We start from the raw sequence: 18,025 nt of genomic DNA, 5'->3' as shown, positions 1-18,025 counted from the left end.
AGGCCGCAGGAAACTTACAACCATGGCAGAAGGCAAAGGAAGAAGCAAGGCACATTCTTCACAAGGTGGCAGAAAGGAGAAATGCTGAGTGAAGTGGGGAAGAGTCCCTTATAAAACCATCAGATCTCATGAAAACTCACGATTACAAGAACAGCATGGGGGAAACCGCCCCCATGATTCAGTTACTCCTACCTGGTCTCTCCCTTGACATGTGGGGATTATGGGGATTACTGGGTATATACCCAAAGGATTATAAATTATGCTGCTATAAAGACACATGCACACGTATGTTTATTGCAGCACTATTCACAATAGCAAAGACTTGGAATCAACCCAAATGTCCATCAGTGACAGATTGGATTAAGAAAATGTGGCACATATACACCATGGAATACTATGCAGCCATAAAAAAGGATGAGTTTGTGTCCTTTGTAGGGACATGGATGCAGCTGGAATCCATCATTCTTAGCAAACTGTCACAAGAACAGAAAACCAAACACCGCATGTTCTCACTCATAGGTGGGAACTGAACAATGAGATCACTTGGACTCAGGAAGGGGAACATCACACACCGGGGCCTATCATGGGGAGGGGGGAGGGATTGCATTGGGAGTTATACCTGATGTAAATGACGAGTTGATGGGTGCAGCACACCAACAAGGCACAAATATACATATGTAACAAATCTGCACGTTATGCACATGTACCCTACAACTTACAGTATAATAATAATAAATAAATTAAAAAAAAAAAATTCAAGATGAGATTTGGGTAGGGACACAAAGCCTAATCGTATCAACTATAGTCACCAAGTTGTATAACAGATTTCTTGAATTTATTCCTTTTAACTGAAAGTTTATATCCTTGACCAGTATCTCCCCAATCCTTCCCACCCATTAGCCCCAGTAAGCACCATTTCACTGTTTGCTTTTATGAGTTTAAGTTTTTCAGATTCTACATAAAAGTAAGATCATGTGGTATTTGTCTTTCTGTGTTTGTCTCATTTCATAATGCCCTCCAGGTTCATCCGTGTGTTGTAAATGACAGGACCTCTTTAATGCCAAATAGTATTCCATTGTGTATATAAACAAGCTGATTGTCCCTAATCTGAAGGCCTAAAATCCAAAATGCTACAACATTAGAAATTTTTGAGTGTCAGTATGATGCCACAACTGTAAAATTCCACACCTCACGTGATGGGTAGCAGTCAAAGTACAGTCAAACCTTTGTTTCATATAGAAAAATATTTTAAATACTATGTAAAATTATCTTTAAGCTATGTGTATAAGATGTATAAAACTTTTATGTTTAGACTTGGGTTCCAACCCCCAGATATCTCATTACACCAACAGTGTAAAAGTCTTCCTATTTCTCCACAGCCTTGCCAGCATCTATTGTTTCCTGACTTTTTAATAATCGCCATTCTGACTGGTATGAGATGGTCATTGTGGTTTTGATTTGCATTTCTCTGATGATCAGTGATATTTAGCTTTTTAAAAAATACATATATATATGTTTATTGGCCACGTAAATGTCTTCTTTTGAAAAGTGTTCCTATCCTTTGCCCACTTTTTGATGGAATTGTTTTTTTCTTGTAAATATGTTTAAGTTCCTTATAGATTCTGGATGTTAGACCTTTGTCAGATGGGTACATTGCACAATTTTTCTCCCATTCTGTAGGCTGTTCACTCTGATGATAGTTTCTTTTGCTGTGCAGAGATAGTTTTCTTGATTTCTTTTTCCGATAGTTGTAAGTGTACAGAAATGCTACTGATTTTTGTATGTTGATTTTGTGTCCTGCAACTTAACTGAGTTTGTTTATTAGCTCTGACCATTCATGGAGCCTTTAGGGTTTCCTAAATAAATGAGATCGTGCCTACAAACAAAGGCAATTTAGCTTCCGTCTTTATGATTTGGAAGCCTTTTATTTCTTTCTCTTGCCTAATTGCTCTGGCTAGAACTTATAGTACTATTTTAATGAGAGTGGTGAGAATGGGCATTATTGTCTTCTTGAGGTACAAGACATTGTTTCTCAACTCCTGCAAGTCATTTTAATAAGCACTCAAGTATTGTCATTCCAGCTTGACAGTAGGCCATATTTTGAGTAACAAGGGTCACAGCATAACTTGCCTTTTGGTGAATCAGTTGGAACCAGTTTGCCAGTTCATTACAATACACTTTTCTTTGCATTGGTATTACTAAAAGTAATTGTGCTTATTTATTATTAATAATTAAATATGTTTATTCTTAGATAGTTACCTAAAAAATTATGATTTTAATGACCTCTTGGTTGATAATGGCTAAGCTGCCTCAGCTTCTCCAATTTAGTAACCCAAGTACATATCAGTTCAAAGTAACACAAATGGAAGCAATTATGTATGATCACATAGAAATGCTTCTGATTAGCAAAATCCAGAGGACTGGTCTTTGCCTTGATAACCGGAACACACCACATCCATGCTTTCACAGCTCTTGGCTATTACTGGACTTGTTATATCCTTTAATTCAAGAAAAATTGTAGCTTCATTTATTCTGTTCTTAATAATTTTAAATTCTCTTTAGCCTCCTGGGAATGGGAGGGGCTGGCTGGTATTGTCCCTTGTATCTCAGATTTCAGTCACACATAAACATTAAAGGGGCCTGACTTGGGGAGCTCTTTGCCTCTGTGGACTGGTGGGGAAAATCCATGTGTGTCTTAAATTCTAATAATTACGAAAATCAGAAATCATAATGTTTCAAATACAAATCTTCATACACGGAAAATACAATGGAATTAAACATTTTCTTCAGTGTAGGAGACATTTGTGAGATAACAGGGGATTCTCATTTGGCTAAGAGCTTACCTCTAAGACTCATTAAATGTATTTAGACCATATTTTTTGTAGCTTGTAGTTATTTTATTTTTCTGAGTTATTATTTGGATTATTTTCTCTTTTATTTATGTATGCATTTGTCTCTGCTCCCCAGAGGCATCCTTTTGCTGTTGATCCTTATTTTGGCATTGAAGCTAAAAACCCATTCATTAAGGTTGGATGGAGTGGGCTTTGATATAGCTAGCATTTGGGAAGTAGAAAATAGACATTCGTGATCAAAAAAGCTGTAAGCGCTTACTATAAACTATTTTTAAATTCCTAAGTAATTTAAATATTCAAATAATTGTGTAGACATTTGATGTGCATCTATAGTGTGAATAAGAACTTCTAATATTCACATTAACTTTTCTGATTTTATAAATTCTCATTTATTTTTCATCTGAACATTGCAGAATGACATCTATATAAAGTAAGAGCAAATGTTAATTGAACACATTCTACCCTGATAGTGCATGTTTTAAAATTGCTTTGGCAGGATCTACCAATGTACTGGCACATTCTCTTCATGGAGTTCCTCATGTGATAACTGCAACGTTGCACATTATAATGGGTAAGAATTCTTCCAAAGCAGTTCACATTTTATAAGGTAATTTTGATTTATATAAGGAAGGCTATCTTATTTCCATCAGACTTTAAGGAAAGGCAGGTTCTTTGTCTCTCAAAGTAGAGAAATGTTTGACTAAAAGATAAAAAAGTAGTGCTTCACTATGTGGACTGCCTGTCTTTTCAAAATACTTGCTTTGTAAAGAGCAGTAAACTAAGTTTTACTATAATCTCCATAGAAAAAGAATGTAGTGTGCTCAAAATAATTTTATAACCAGATGAAGAAAATTAATGCATACTCCTTAAGTATATCCAACACTGTTGTAGGACTGTACCAAGACTCTAGGACTAGGATTATGTTATTAATGAAAAACATACCAGAAAAAAAATTTCAGCCCGTGTATATAGATATTTTATTATCCCAATTAGTAGAAAGCATATAAGCTCAGGTGTATGTAATACCAAACTACTGCTAAATCTAAGTTTACCTTGCCCATCTACTTTTCTTTGACCATGTTTCATAGAAATAGCAATAAGCTGAAAAATTTAGTACTCTGTGTTTCTTCACTAGCACCTGAACAAGTTAAAAAGGGTAATTGTTGTAGTTATAGATAAAGGGAACTGAAGAGAAAGTAAGGATGTTCATGGTCTACTGTACCTTGAGATATTCTCCTATAAGCCAATAAATATGCTCTCTTATATTTGCTGTTTTGATACAAGTCCTATACTCACTAATATTTAATATAATATTCAAGGGCATGTACAGCTGGTCGATGTCTGCACCTTCAGCACCGCTGGCAAGCTTCTTCGCTTTGGGTTCTCAGCCATGTTTGGCTTTGGTGGAAGAACTTTGGCTCTGGCAGAAAAACATCGATGGATGTCCCCTAACCAACGGAGAGATTTTGCTGTTGTTAAGGCACTGGCAAAACTTAAGTAAGTCTTTTTCTTAAACCAATAATTTTGTATCCCAGGTTCAATGACTGTTAATAACAAATTTCATTATATTTTAGGGCAGAAGACTGTGTAATATCATTTTTACCATTTAACAGCTCTGATGATGTGCAAGAAAGGTAGGTAAAAACTCAATGTAATACAGATAACCTATATCTTTCTTTAAAGCATAAAACATTCTGACAAACAATTGATCAGACTTAGGATCTTTGGTTATTTTTCTAACACAGTAGTAAAGAATATAGAATCACAGACTCTTACAGGTCCTAGTAAGCAAACAACCACTTGCTCAGCCTTTTTCTCTTCTTCCTTCTTTCTTTTCTCCCTTCCTTCCCGCTCTGTCCCTCCCTCCCTCCCTCCCTCCCTCCCTCCTTCCCTCCTTCCCTCCTTCCCTCCTTCCCTCCTTCCCTTCTCTTTTTCCCTTCCTTTCCCTTTTCTTTCCCTTTTCTTTCATTTTTTTTTCCTTTTTCATTTCCTTCTTTTCCTTTTTCCCTTTCTTTCCTTTTCCCTTTTCTTTTGCTATTTATTGAGTGCCTATTATATGCCAGGCACTTTGAATACAACAATGCATCAAAAAATGAACAAAACACATAGTTTTGTCCCTCATGATAATTTTGGTCTAGTGTGTAATATAAATATTAAAGCCATACTAAAGAAGGGTTATAGTCTTTAAAGAAATAGTAAATTATTGTTCCTTATAATACTAGTTTATCTTTAAATGAATCAACATATTATGTTGGCAGCAACAAAATTGTACACGTTTTTACTTACTATCTAATCAAAGAAAGTAACATATGTAATGAAGAGTTCACTAATTTTCTCATATTTAATCGATTTGTGTGTGTGTGTGTGCGCGCGCGCGCATTACCTGTTTTGTATCTTTGTTTTTTCTTTCTTTTAGGAGGGCACAGGGATCTCCCAAATCTGGTGAGTACAAAAGTATCTCCTTGAGAACTGTGCCAGGTTCTGTTGACATTTTGCTCTGGTGAGGGAAAATAACCAACCACTCTCATTACCTTTAGACTGTAATGATCAATGGCAAATGATCCAGGGTCAGTTCTTGAATATCAGCATTATGGCAATTCCTTGCCTGTGTTCAGTGGCACCTAGAGGCTTGGCACCTAATACCAGGTTAGTAAGCATTTTTATTGAATTGTTGATACATTTCTTATAGACCATTTTTTTTCCAGGATATCCAATTAACTGTTGGATAGCTAGAAACTTAACTGGTAGTTTATCTTTGTATATTAGAGTCTAAGGGATTTGTCATCACAGTAGGTTGAGAACAATTGTTGAACTAGAATAATTATCAGATAATCATTGACTATGTAAGGTCACTGAGGCTAAAATATTTCCTAAGTTTCATTGATATAATTTTATGCCTACTTTGCTTGATTTATTCATTTAGTTGTGGAGAACATTATATTAAATGCTGATATTTCTTGTGAATGTCTTTGCTTTCCAACTTTAATGCAAACATAAACATCCTTAGCATGAAAAATCACATATATGTATATTTGATACTGTATTAGTCTGTTTTCATGCTGCTGATAAAGACATACCCGAGACTAGGTAATTTACAAAAGAAAGAGGTTTGATGGGCTTACAGTTCCACGTTGCTGGGGAGGCCCCACAATCATGGTGGAAGATGAAAGGCACATCTCACATGGCAGCAGACAAGAGAGCTTGTGCAGGGAAATTCCTATTTTTAAAACCATCAGATCTCATGAGACTTATTCATTACCATGAGAACAGCACAGGAAAGACCCACCCCTTGATTCAATTATCTCCCACCACGTCCCTCCCACAACACATGGGAATTATGGGAGCTACAAGATGAGATTTGGGTGGGAACACAGAGCCAAACCATATCAGATACCTTTAGTCAAAAGAAACATTTCAGTTCTATTTAATGTGAATAGTAGTGCATATCAATCTCCTGCCCACATTTGCAATGGAATGAAATGTGAGACGTCTTATATATACCTTTTTATCCATAGGATATAGACATTCCTTCTCTTGCACATTCTTCTTAAGCAGCTGTCCATTATGGGGCTGAAAATATTTCTTTCCTAAATCCAATCCTGTAGAGCGTAGGAGAAAGGATCATGTGTGTTGTGAAATATAGCCAATAAACAGGGAAATATTCAAAGTTAGAGAAGAAAACAGAAAAACTGCAAACTTGGATATTGAAAACCCAGATGGCAAGGTCCTCATTAATTACATCTAGTGCTAAAACTTGAAAGGAGTATTTTGAACCTTGTGTGATTTAGAAATTGACCCTGGTGGTTTCCCCCCACACCCTCAGAAATCCTAGATAGCTGTGTGCTTTTGTAATGTAGTTTCCCTGACTAAACTTGAAGACATGGCTAGCTGACCAAGGAGCTATGTTTGGCAGGACTTGAGACAATGTTTATCTAACCCTGCTTGTTCAAGGACCTTCTTGGGAGGGTAGACCTCTTCTGGGAGCAATTGATTCACAGCTCCTTCAAAGCCACTCTGTAAATGTTCAGCTTGACTAGAATTCCACTGCTGACTTTCCAGGCTTAATCAGTATTGATGAATTTTTCAGAGAAGGATGACTAATTAGAGATTTCTTCTGTGATTTATAATCACAACATGCCATCTTTGCAAAGGCCTTTCGATCAAAACTCATTTGACCAGAGATTTTTTCAGAGATGTAGCTTCTGATGATTCAGGATGACTGAACAGGAGATTTCACTTTCTGCTTTTTCCCCCACCATGATAAATAATAATTTATGTTAAAGTATCTCAGTGCAAATTGCCAATAGGAACTAATATTCTTGTATTCTAAGTATTCTAAGATTAAATATGTTCATAGATGTGAGACATTTAAAGCAGTGTCAGCCATGTATGTTGTGTTTCTATTTCAAGTAAAGATTGCAAAACAGGCATAGGATAATGCTTTTAATGTTTACAAAATTATGCAATTAAAAAAAAAGATGCACAGTAACACTACCATGAATGTTTTGGTGCTGTTTATTTTTAATTGGGAAGCAGCAGCATGATGGAAAGAGTGCTGAGCACCTGGGGTATTGGTGCTGATGACCATTTTTTCTCCGTGTGCCTTTGAACAAATCACTTACACTTGGAGTTGTCTTTTCCTTCTATGTGAAATGAGTGAATGATGAGATAATCTCTGAGGTCCCTTACAGCTCTGACCTGTGCTTCCATAAGATACTAAGAGCTCTTTTTTTATTTTGTTGTTAGATTAACTTCATGTTTGCACTGAAATCAAGCTAGAAGTCATTTGTATGTATTTCTGCAAACTGCCTTCTATAGCTTGATGCATTTGCAAGTGGCTGTTTTGGCACTAAATCACACCTCTGAATTTTCAGTCTCATATATTGGATGGAACAGTTATGCAAGATTAAAATGTTCAGTCATTTAACTGAACATGTGTGGCAGCATTTGTTCACTCCATTTCATCCACCCAAAGGCCACTTTGATTTATTTCATTTCCTATGTCACTTAGACCTTCTGTCCATAAATAAATATTTAAATCACACTTTAGATTTTAGAAAATGTTGAGCTATTTGTTACACCACTTGTGCATATTAACTATTCTATAATACATCTTTTAACAACATAGTTTCACATTTAGAGTTTCTAATTACATTCTATTTTAAATTATGTCTGATATGTGAGTAGGAAGCTTGATGGTTTGTTTGTAAAATGCTTTAATGTAAGAGCTTATTGAGAAGGAAGCCAATGATTTAATAAAACTCATTTGAAAGCCTGCATCATTTAAAAAATAATAGCAAGATAAGGTTTATGAATTTTAGGTAAATGTAACATGGTGATTTATCTGTCTGGTCCAATACTTTCAATAAACAGTATACTTGTTATAAGGAACAGTGTGTCATAATTTTTGGTATAATCTCTCAGTAAACTTCTTAATGTCTAATAGAAATATTTAATTTCAGATTAAATAATGGAAGTATGGCTCTTATAATTGCCCGAAACACTTCTCGGCCAGAATTTATAAAACACCTGAAAAGATATGCCAGTGTAAAAAATCAGGTATAGTAAATTTTTTGTTACTTATTTGTAAAGCTATTAATCATGTAGAAGAAGATGCTACAAGAGTTGACATCGAGTCCTGCCTCCTAAGAAGGTTTTATTTTCTTCTGAATATATTAAACTTTTTTTCCAATCTGTTTCATCCAAATTTTGAAAAGCATCCACCAGTATTAATATAGATTGGCCTTTTTTGAATGATGAATTAGTGGTTATGTATATATAACCACAAAGATAAAATAAGAAATGTAGTGTTATCTTGCAATGTGAAGTAAATTAAAGATAAAATTACATACTCAGGCTGTTCTTCAGAATGAAAAGAAGTGAAACTTGAGAGTGTAGCCTTCTTGATATTATGGCAGCAGACTTTCTAAAGTTATGATCTTTAGATCTTCCTGACATTTGTTTGCATATCTGCCTATGCTCATTGATTGAAATAGATCTGTAGATATGTATTTAAAAATATGAGACTTTTATATAAATATTCAAAATGAGGATGTGTGAAGATATATATTTCCACTTAAGTGATTTGCTTTAAAAAGAAACAGTAACTGTTACAAACCATATTATTTTGGCAGATATTTTGACCTGATTATTAGGAAAATGATCCTAGAAATATGTGAATTTCTGAAATTGTGAGTCTTTCAAGTACATAGGTATGGTTGTAAAACCCTATAGTTTCACACTTTTTGTTTTTTTTGAGATAGAGCCTCACTGTGTTGCCCAGGCTGGAGTGCCATGGCGTGATCTTGGCTCACTGCAACCTCCAGCTCCCGGGTTCGAGTGATTCTCCTGCCTCAGCCTCCTGAGTAGCTGGGATTACAGGCTCATGCCACCACGCCCAGCTAATTTTTATATTTTTAGTAGAGACAGGGTTTCACCATGTTGGTCAGGTTGGTCTTGAAAGTCCTGACCTCGTGATCTGCCCACCTCAGCCTCCCAAAGTGCTGGGATTACAGGCGTGAGCCACCACGCCTGGCCCACACATTCTTGAAGTTATAAAATGGTGCTTGGATATAGCTGGGAGAGCACAGATGGGAGGAGGAGGAGGAGAGTAAACCTAGCCAATGACTGGCAGCTGAACCTTGCTTATGTACCATAGCCATTGCAAGTCTCTCCATTTTTGCCTCATTATATTTTCAAACTTTCTTAGGTCATCTTCATGAAGTTTGATCTTCTGTCTATAATATTATTTGATCCTCATGTATTGAACAACTAAGTGGGCTGCTTAGGAACGTAAATCATAAAAAAAATTAGATACAGTCCCACTTCCTTATATGTCAAAGTAGATCAGCAGAGATAATGTAGGTCGTGAGCCTGCGTAACAGCTTTATGTATGTGTTTGGGTGGAATATGGAGACTTACTGATTTTTCAAAGGAATGTATGCATTTTCACATTTTACTAAATTTCTAAATGTTAAAATCAATTTTTAAAAAACCCAAAGCACTATATATTCATTGCTGTTTTTAAGTCAGAAAATAGAAACAAGAAAATGATTTTAAGCACTCAAAATTCCATGTTCCTCAGGATAAGTATCATTACATTGGTAGAAGTTTTTCCAAATCCTTTTTTATTACATAAATGAGAAGTTAAGTGACTATTAACCTGATTCATGTACCCCTATTTGAGAACTTAAATCGTCTTAACCTATTAATGTAACCCTGAGAAGTTCTGTACTTATTTTGCGGAGGTGTGTGTTGCACAAACTGTTTATGGAAGATCTCTTTTGAAATTGCCCATGGGGCAAGTCTCTTAGGCAAGTTTTGTAAACATTCTTTTTTTTTTTTTTAATCAATATACCTTTCTTCTGATTTTAAAAGCAGTGGTTCCCTTACACATAAAGACAGACATACAGAAAATAATACAAATCTGTGTCGATAGGAAGATGCCTTCTAAAAGAGATATTATGCAGGATTTATCATATTTTCTCATGTACTCTACCAGGCATATCTTGCTTTTGACACAAGAAACAGTTGCCAGTGTGTGATTCACTGGCCTTAACTCTGATTTATTTATCAACTTTCAAAAATTAAAATCCATGCTATTTTTTTTTTTTGCAAATAATTCTAAAATATTTTGTATAGTGTATATAGTAAGAATAATTAGATTGATTCCCAGGGTGACTGCTTTCAAGCAATGTTAATTTGATTTGTTAATTATCTACACAGGTGTGTGTATTTAAGCTCTTTCCTTCATGGTGACATTAAAAATGTGAATTTATATAAATTTTGTAAGATTATGAAAATCAGATCTATGTAAAAATCATATCTACTGCATAATTCGTAGCAGTGCTGGTATTCAGGAAGGAAAATGTGACAATTCAGTTTAAGGAGAGTAACATCTGCTTCTCTGAACCATGTTTACCAGGTTGAATAAGCGAGCGTTACTGTATAACACTGTAAAACAGATTGAAACCACCATGTGCAGAGTGGCTCCTGTTCCTTCCCCATCTCTATGTAAAATTAGATAGAGGGTGAACATTACCCTTCAAAGTCCTTGCAGCTCCATCCTATTGCTTTGCCCCCCTTCTCACTGTCCACACTTTTCTCTTTCATTGTGACCATTTTTGGTAGGGAGTTTAAAACCTTAAATGTGAGTGCTTCCCCCAGGATTTGTTTACAGCGCTCTCGTCTTCTTAGGATGCCCTCTCTTGGATGGCCTCATTGCCCCTCACTTTTGAACTATCTGAACATCATACACTCCCAAGGGTTCTGTCATCTCATCTTATCTGCAGAACCTCTGTCTTCTTGTATGCCACAGAGGTTCTGAAACTCACAGGCATCTGGTGGCCAACATGTCTACAGCTGACCTTATCTTTTCCCCTAAAGTTCCTTCTGTGTTGGTCTGTGCGGGTCAATGGCACCACTTTCTGCCCATCCAGGTTACCCTGGATTGTTCCTTCTTCCTCATTCCTCAGTACCAGTCCCCTAACTTGTTCTGTTCGTCTCCTCTTAAATGTTTCTAAAATTTCTCCCTCACCTTAATTCAAACTTTAATCCTTTCTTGCTTATAGTAGCCTCCTTTTGGCCTTCAGGTTCTCTGGTCTTGTCTTCCATACCTCCTTTTAGAGATACTTTGTTCTAAGACACACATTTGATCTCTCTCCTGCTTAATTCTTCAGTGCCTTACTCTTGTTGTCAGAATAATATGGAATTTCCTCAGTCTGGAATACGCGGCCTTTGTATCCAGGTCCCTGCCTGTGTTGCAACCCTATCTCTTATTTACACCCTCCACCACATTCCCAGTGTTTTGGCATTTTATTCATTGTCTAAGGTTGCCATAAAAAATACCATAGAAAAGATGGCTTAAACAAACCAACGTATTTCTTTCATGGTTCTAGAAGCTAGAGCTGCAAGACGATGTCAGCAGGTTTGGTTTGTCCCGAGTCTTTCCTCTCTGGCTGGCACACGGCTGCTGTCTCACTGAACCCACAAGTGAGTGGTCTTTCCTCTGTTCATCCCCAATGCCTTTTCCTATGTCCAATTTCCTCCTCTTATAAGGACACCAATCGTATTGGATGAGGGCCTGAAGACATCATTTTAGCTTAATCACCTCTTTAAAGATCTTATCTCCAAATACAGTTACATTCTGAGTTATAGAGGGCGAGAATTTCAATACAGGAATGTGAGGTCTAATGGGCATGATTGAGCACCTAGGAATCACACTGAATTCTGTGTAGTTGCTTGATCATGGTTTGCCTCTAGTTTTGTAAATGCTTCCTCTCTCCAGACTTTCTTCTCCAGGCTAAATATTCTGTGTTCTTTAAGGCTCAATTCAAATGGGAAGCTTTCCCAACATCCATAGACTGTTTGCCTCCTCTTGTTTCCTACATTGAACTCCATGCTTGCACCATCATGGCACTTTTGTGTATCACAATTGTAACTGCTCACTTCTCCTCCCCATGCCCCAAACATACCCTCACACAGGATACTAAGCTCTTGGCTCCCTAAAGTCCCACTTTAACAATGTCGGTGGCTTCACAGTTAAAGCATTTAAAGGATGGCTAGATCTTCATTTTGTGAGGTGTGCACATGATAACTGCTGATTTAAGATAATAGACTTACTGGTGGGGGCTGTCAATTCTTGGCATTCCTTGGCTTACAGCTGCATCACTCCAGTCTCTGACTCTGCCATCCTTGGCATTCTTCTCTCATAAAGACATCAAGCATATTGGATTAGGGCTCACCCTAATGACCTCATCTTAAGTTGATTCTACCTGCAAAGACCCTACTTCTAAACAGGTGACATTCACAGGCACCATGGGTTAGGACTTGAACATAGTTGGGATGGGGGAGGGAAATGTAATTTAGCCCATAACAGGCAGTTGTTGATAATTCATTTAACACACACTAACATGAATGATTATGTAGATAATTCTACAAGGATGAGGCATGTAGCCAAGGCTTTATACCCAAGGTGGGAGATCTAATGCAGTTACTGTCAAACAGTTTTGCTTGGGGCCCTCTAGTTCTGAACCTCAGTCACAGCAGCTGATGCCATGATATCATGTACTGTTTAACTGTGTTTATAGTATAAACCAGAAAGTCAGCTGGACTTTGGTATCTACATATGTAAAATATGGGTGTTGGGGAAAATATTAGTTTTCTGTCAACTTTTAAAACTATGTGTTGCATTGAGGTTTATATGTGGAAAAGAGGAAAAACTATGTAGACGGTGTTTAATTAGGAATATATCTCGTCATTTATCTGAAAACTGAAATGAGTAGTTTTGCATTCCTGCTAAAGTTACTTGGCTATATTTTCTTAATTATTTCAGAAAATACATAGTGCTTTTTCAGTATAGTTTCCTTAGGCAAACAAGAAAAAAATGCAAGTAGAAGTTTACCTTGCACCATTCTACAGTGGTAAGTAAACAGTGATCTTGCAGCTCATGTCCATTGTTAAAGTGGGAATGGGGCAAGCAAACACCTGTTAAAATCCATATTTAATTGGCTTCCTCTTTTAAAAGAAGACATACATCCCATTTTATCTTCAGAGGTTTAGACCTGAGTTCTTCCAAATTACATTCCAAGTGTGAAACTTGTACTAGTTTGCTTTATGTCAGCTAAACTAATTGACAAGTTGATAAACTCAATGGATTATATGTCTTTTGTATCTACAGGCCAGCATTAAATATTATCTTTAATTGAAAAATCTACAGTATCATTATTGTATGCAACTTCTCACAGATATGTACTATTTGTCATAAAACAATATTTCTAGGTGCTAGATCTAAACCCAGAAGGCTTTGGATAAGAGATTCCTTCTTCCAAAAAAAAATTGGAGATCCCTGCTCATAGTCTCAAAGCTATTAAAATGTCAGCATACATGTTGATATTTACTTGTGAGAGAGGACACAGTGAACTTTGTGTTAGTAGCTAGAGATAAACCAAGTATAATGATTATTTGTATTTATTTTTAGTTCAATTTTCCATTTGTTGAGACTTACACTGTTGAGGAAGTAAAAGTTCATCCAAGGAATAATACTGGTGTATATAATCCAGAGGAGGAAGAGGATGAAACTGCTTCAGAAAGTTGTTTCCCTTGGAATGTAGATGGTGATTTAATGGAAGTTGCATCAGAGGTCCATATTAGGTAAGTCTTAATTATTTCACCGCTTTATATGTCAACCAGTAAACGTAAATCTAATGGTACAATGAAAGCTCTCTTCTCTGAATTATCAAAGCAGGCAGTCGGTTAGTTTTTAAAAAATCAGTAAATCAGGGAAGCATGAAGAGACATGCACAAATTTCAACAAATAAAAAGTAACCTTACATTTATTCACCAACTGTTTCGTAGAGTGTGGTTATGCATGTCTACATTGCCTTTCTAATTTATTGTTGTGCAGAAACTACAGATAAGGTCTACAACTTCCATTCTGGATTTTTAAAAATGGATCAAGATCTTAAACCTTTTAGTGGAGCCATCTGAGTAGTCAAGTGTTAGATTTTAATCTTTCCATCTTAGTTTCCTCTCACTCATAATTACTGTAACACGTTTTGTTCAGCAATTTGCTTTTATTGGGCCTTTACAAAGCATTCAACTTCCCTTCGGAACAATTTTACATAGCAACTGGTAGAAACAGGTTTAGGAACCTACAAAATCATCCTTGGTAGGCATTGTGACACTCAGTGGTTAGAAGCAGCATGCAGGGGTGCCCACTAGACATGGGTGTTCTAGAGGCATGACTATTTTAAAAAGGCAATGGAGAACATTAGACACTCAAGGAAGTCAGTTATTACTGTTGTTGATGATTTTTCAGACCTTCTCAGTTTTCTAGATTACAGCTGTGTTTTCTACATGACAGCTCTTGTGAATGCTATGTTATGAATTTGTATTTGGCATTGTGTACCATACTTATTAGGTATATGTGTGAAAAATAACAAAATATGTTGATGAAATAATGAATTATACATGTGTTTTCTTTACAGACTGCATCCAAGACTTATCAGTCTTTATGGAGGAAGCATGGAAGAAATAAATGATTCCAAAGTAACAAGTAATTGTTTCTAAAAGAAATGTACAAACTAGAATTTTAATATAAAGAAATATGGCCATGCTTTAAACCTGTGGTCCCCACCCTTTTGGGGACCAGTTTCATGGAAGACAATTTTTCCATAGATGGGGGAATGGTTTCAGGATGAAACCGTTCCAACTCAGATCATCAGGCATTAGAGTCTCATAAGGAATATGGCACCCTAAATCCCTCACATACCAGTTCACAATAGGCTTCGTACTTCTGTGAGAATCTAATGCTGCTGCTGATCTGAGAGGAGGAGAAACTCAGTAATGCTCCATTGCTTTAACTTTCCGCTGTGTGGCCAGTTGGGGATGCCTGTTTTTTAAACAGATATTCTAATATAAATTGCTATTTTTTATGTTACTAACAATTAGTCTCTAGGGCTTTAAAAGTCAAGATGAAATACCGATTCAAATTCTGGTTTTTACAATGTGTTTGTTGGACACACAGAAAACTTTGCAACCATCATAATACATCAATATTTAACCTAAATAATTTGGATTCTTTTATTTTTCAGGATTATGTTAAATTTCCTATAATATTCTGGTATAAACATAATACAGATTTCATAAGTCTACCTTGATTTTACTGCTCCCTAATACAGAGCAGTTAAATTTCAAAATCACATAGTTTGCCAAAAAAGAATAACCCATCCCTGTCTTCTTAAAGTGGTAGGGTTTTAAAATTCATCGTACAGGTAACAAAGTTGATAACAAATATTATTTTGAACTAGGCAAAATCTAGCCCCATATGTAATTGTGTTCCTCTTGTGTCTGAGAGGCCTGTGTTGGACAATCATAGTACTCTGCTTTTACTGTGCTCAAATAACCTGAAATATATAGTTGTTTCTGAGTAGGAAAGAACCAAATTTAAATTTCCTTAGCGACCATCCTGGAGAAGACACTTCTAAATTGGGGCTTACATTTTTCATCTATGATCCTAGATAGTCTTCTGANAGACACTTCTAAATTGGGGCTTACATTTTTCATCTATGATCCTAGATAGTCTTCTGAAAGAACGACTAGACATTTTATAATGATACAAAGTTTTTAAAAAATACATAAAAGTTTATTCCTGTGTATACACACTCTGGGTTCAGGAGGTTTTGTGCTTGTGTTTCACTACTCAAATGCCTTTACAAATCTCAGAACATTCCTCACCATCACTGCAGGCCTGTGAACAGATAACTTTCATCAATTAGGATGACTGGCTAGTGGCAGGGACTTCATATAAAGAAATCTTTTCCAGAATTGTTTTTCCAAATTGCCCTCTAATTTGATCACTTCCTGTAATGGATGTTCAAAATTCGGCCATAGCTCTCTTATGAAAACAGAATCGGGTAAAATTATATTCTGCAATTATCTATCATAAGCATAAAATAAATATTACAAAAATGATCGTATTTGCAAATAAAAAGGTATTTAAAGATATTAAAATACAGAAAGTTATTTCATTTAAAATAGAACCTCATATAATATGAACAAACTATAAAAATATTTTAGCTGTCACTTAACATTTCATGAAAATTTTATATTCACTGTATACAAACTGAATCAGTATCTTTCAGCTAAATTTATGAATTTTGTTTCTTCATTTCCATGCAAAGGAACACTTACATTTGTAAAGAGTAACAAAGAATTGCATCCAAGCAAATATTTGTGTGATAGTCAATATTTTACATAGTACATATGAAGTAACATGATACATATGAAGTATAGGCCCCCTAGTCTTTGCACAGCTTTGATTTTAAAGTTATTAGTGAGGTATGGTTTCCATATTTTTAAAATCAGTGTATATGAGCTAAAGTGCAACACTCACACGATCTTTTGTTTCAGAATATAAATTCAAATATTTTATAACAAAAGATTTGAAGATGGTTCTTAACTATTTACTCCTGGGTATGCTTGATAAAGGTGTGTAAATATATACCTAAACACATGTATATATACAGAAAGATGGGGAAATCCATAGCTGTATAAAAATAATTATCCAGAAGTCATTTCATTAAGCTCAAACCAGTGTACATGTTCAGTCTGAAGTTTGCCCATTAGGCCTATAATATTCATAGTCTGCTAAAAAAACAAAACCCATAGGAAATGTATTATAAATAAAGGGCTTTAAAGTGATAATGGTCCACTTCCACTCATTAGAAAATTTGGGAATAGCTCTCTAAAAAATTATATTTTTAAAGAACATATTTTGAACAAGTCTCAAAGATGTATTTGAAATGAACCTCTGCCTACCCAGCGGGGTTCGTTTTACTGAGGCAAGCACATATGGTAAGTAGTATTTCAAGTCTAAGACTTCTCCAGTATGATTTAACTCAGTTATACTTTCATTTTAAGATATCTTCAAGGATTTACTTTTCTTGAATAAATTGAATGCTTTAGTGTTTCTCTACCCATTTAAAAGCTGAGAGATTATCTTCGGCTGTATTATTACCTTTGCAGTTCTTCTTTCTCAAAGAGTAATCACTGCTGAGATTTTCCCTTTGCATGAAGACATAATATGTCATGAGATCATGAGTAAAAGAAGTCCGAACAAAATTCATTTTTTCTTGTAAACAGTGTCTTAAATTTCTTTACTACAACCTGAGTCTGTTTTCCATTCTCTCAATTTGAAAGAAGTCCTTAATCATCATTGCTTTTACTGTTGATGTAACTCCAACTGTCTCTTCTGTTTTCTTCTTGTAGGATAGATTTGTATTGTCTTTTAAAGAAGCCGGCCTGAAAATAGCATTACAAAATCACTAGTGTATAGTTATAAACACTCTTATCTACTATACTCATTTCTAATAACTAAGCAGTTAACACCAATATTTCTTAAACTGCATCCTTTGTAACATCAATTATAAAGGTTTAACAGAGGTAATCAGTAAAAATTAGTGGGGACATACTGGGTTAAAGAAACATTTTTGTTTTTAATGCAGAAATTCTCAGTGATACATACCACATTCTCTTCAAAATTGACATTCAGTATAATTTGCAATCTTTTCCAAATGATTTTTTAAAAGGAACATCTTTCAAAACAAATTAAGAAGGCATATTTTTCTAGAAGGACTTTGGTGTTAAGAGAAATGTGAGATCAGTACTGAGCA

At 35.5% G+C, this 18,025-nt stretch overlaps 2 protein-coding genes across 5 annotated transcripts in view; one reads left to right on the top strand and one right to left on the bottom strand.

The window, feature by feature from the left end:
- Positions 1 to 14,974, top strand: part of CERKL (ceramide kinase like) — a 129,234-nt gene extending 114,260 nt beyond the window's left edge. For all 4 annotated transcript variants that reach the window (XM_025405468.1, XM_025405467.1, XM_025405465.1 and 1 more), the window contains 8 exons: positions 3,349 to 3,423; positions 4,172 to 4,349; positions 4,427 to 4,486; positions 5,269 to 5,294; positions 5,390 to 5,498; positions 8,315 to 8,411; positions 13,831 to 14,003; positions 14,840 to 14,974. In XM_025405468.1, coding sequence (XP_025261253.1) covers positions 3,349 to 3,423; positions 4,172 to 4,349; positions 4,427 to 4,486; positions 5,269 to 5,294; positions 5,390 to 5,498; positions 8,315 to 8,411; positions 13,831 to 14,003; positions 14,840 to 14,921 — 800 coding nt within the window. In that variant the 3' untranslated portion in view covers positions 14,922 to 14,974. The remainder of the gene's footprint in view (positions 1 to 3,348; positions 3,424 to 4,171; positions 4,350 to 4,426; positions 4,487 to 5,268; positions 5,295 to 5,389; positions 5,499 to 8,314; positions 8,412 to 13,830; positions 14,004 to 14,839) is intronic.
- Positions 14,975 to 17,485: 2,511 nt separating this feature from the next.
- The window catches only part of ITGA4 (integrin subunit alpha 4), a 77,989-nt gene continuing 77,449 nt past the window's right edge, over positions 17,486 to 18,025 (bottom strand). Inside the window, exon 28 of the mRNA XM_025405470.1 lies at positions 17,486 to 17,654. Within this exon, the coding sequence (XP_025261255.1) occupies positions 17,559 to 17,654 (96 nt within the window). The 3' untranslated portion in view covers positions 17,486 to 17,558. The remainder of the gene's footprint in view (positions 17,655 to 18,025) is intronic.

The sequence above is a fragment of the Theropithecus gelada genome, chromosome 12 (genome assembly GCF_003255815.1).
Source record: "Theropithecus gelada isolate Dixy chromosome 12, Tgel_1.0, whole genome shotgun sequence".
Taxonomy (NCBI): Eukaryota; Metazoa; Chordata; class Mammalia; order Primates; family Cercopithecidae; genus Theropithecus; species Theropithecus gelada.
The sequence above is the reverse complement of the archived record's forward strand: the minus strand, read 5'-3'. Positions and strand labels throughout refer to the sequence as shown.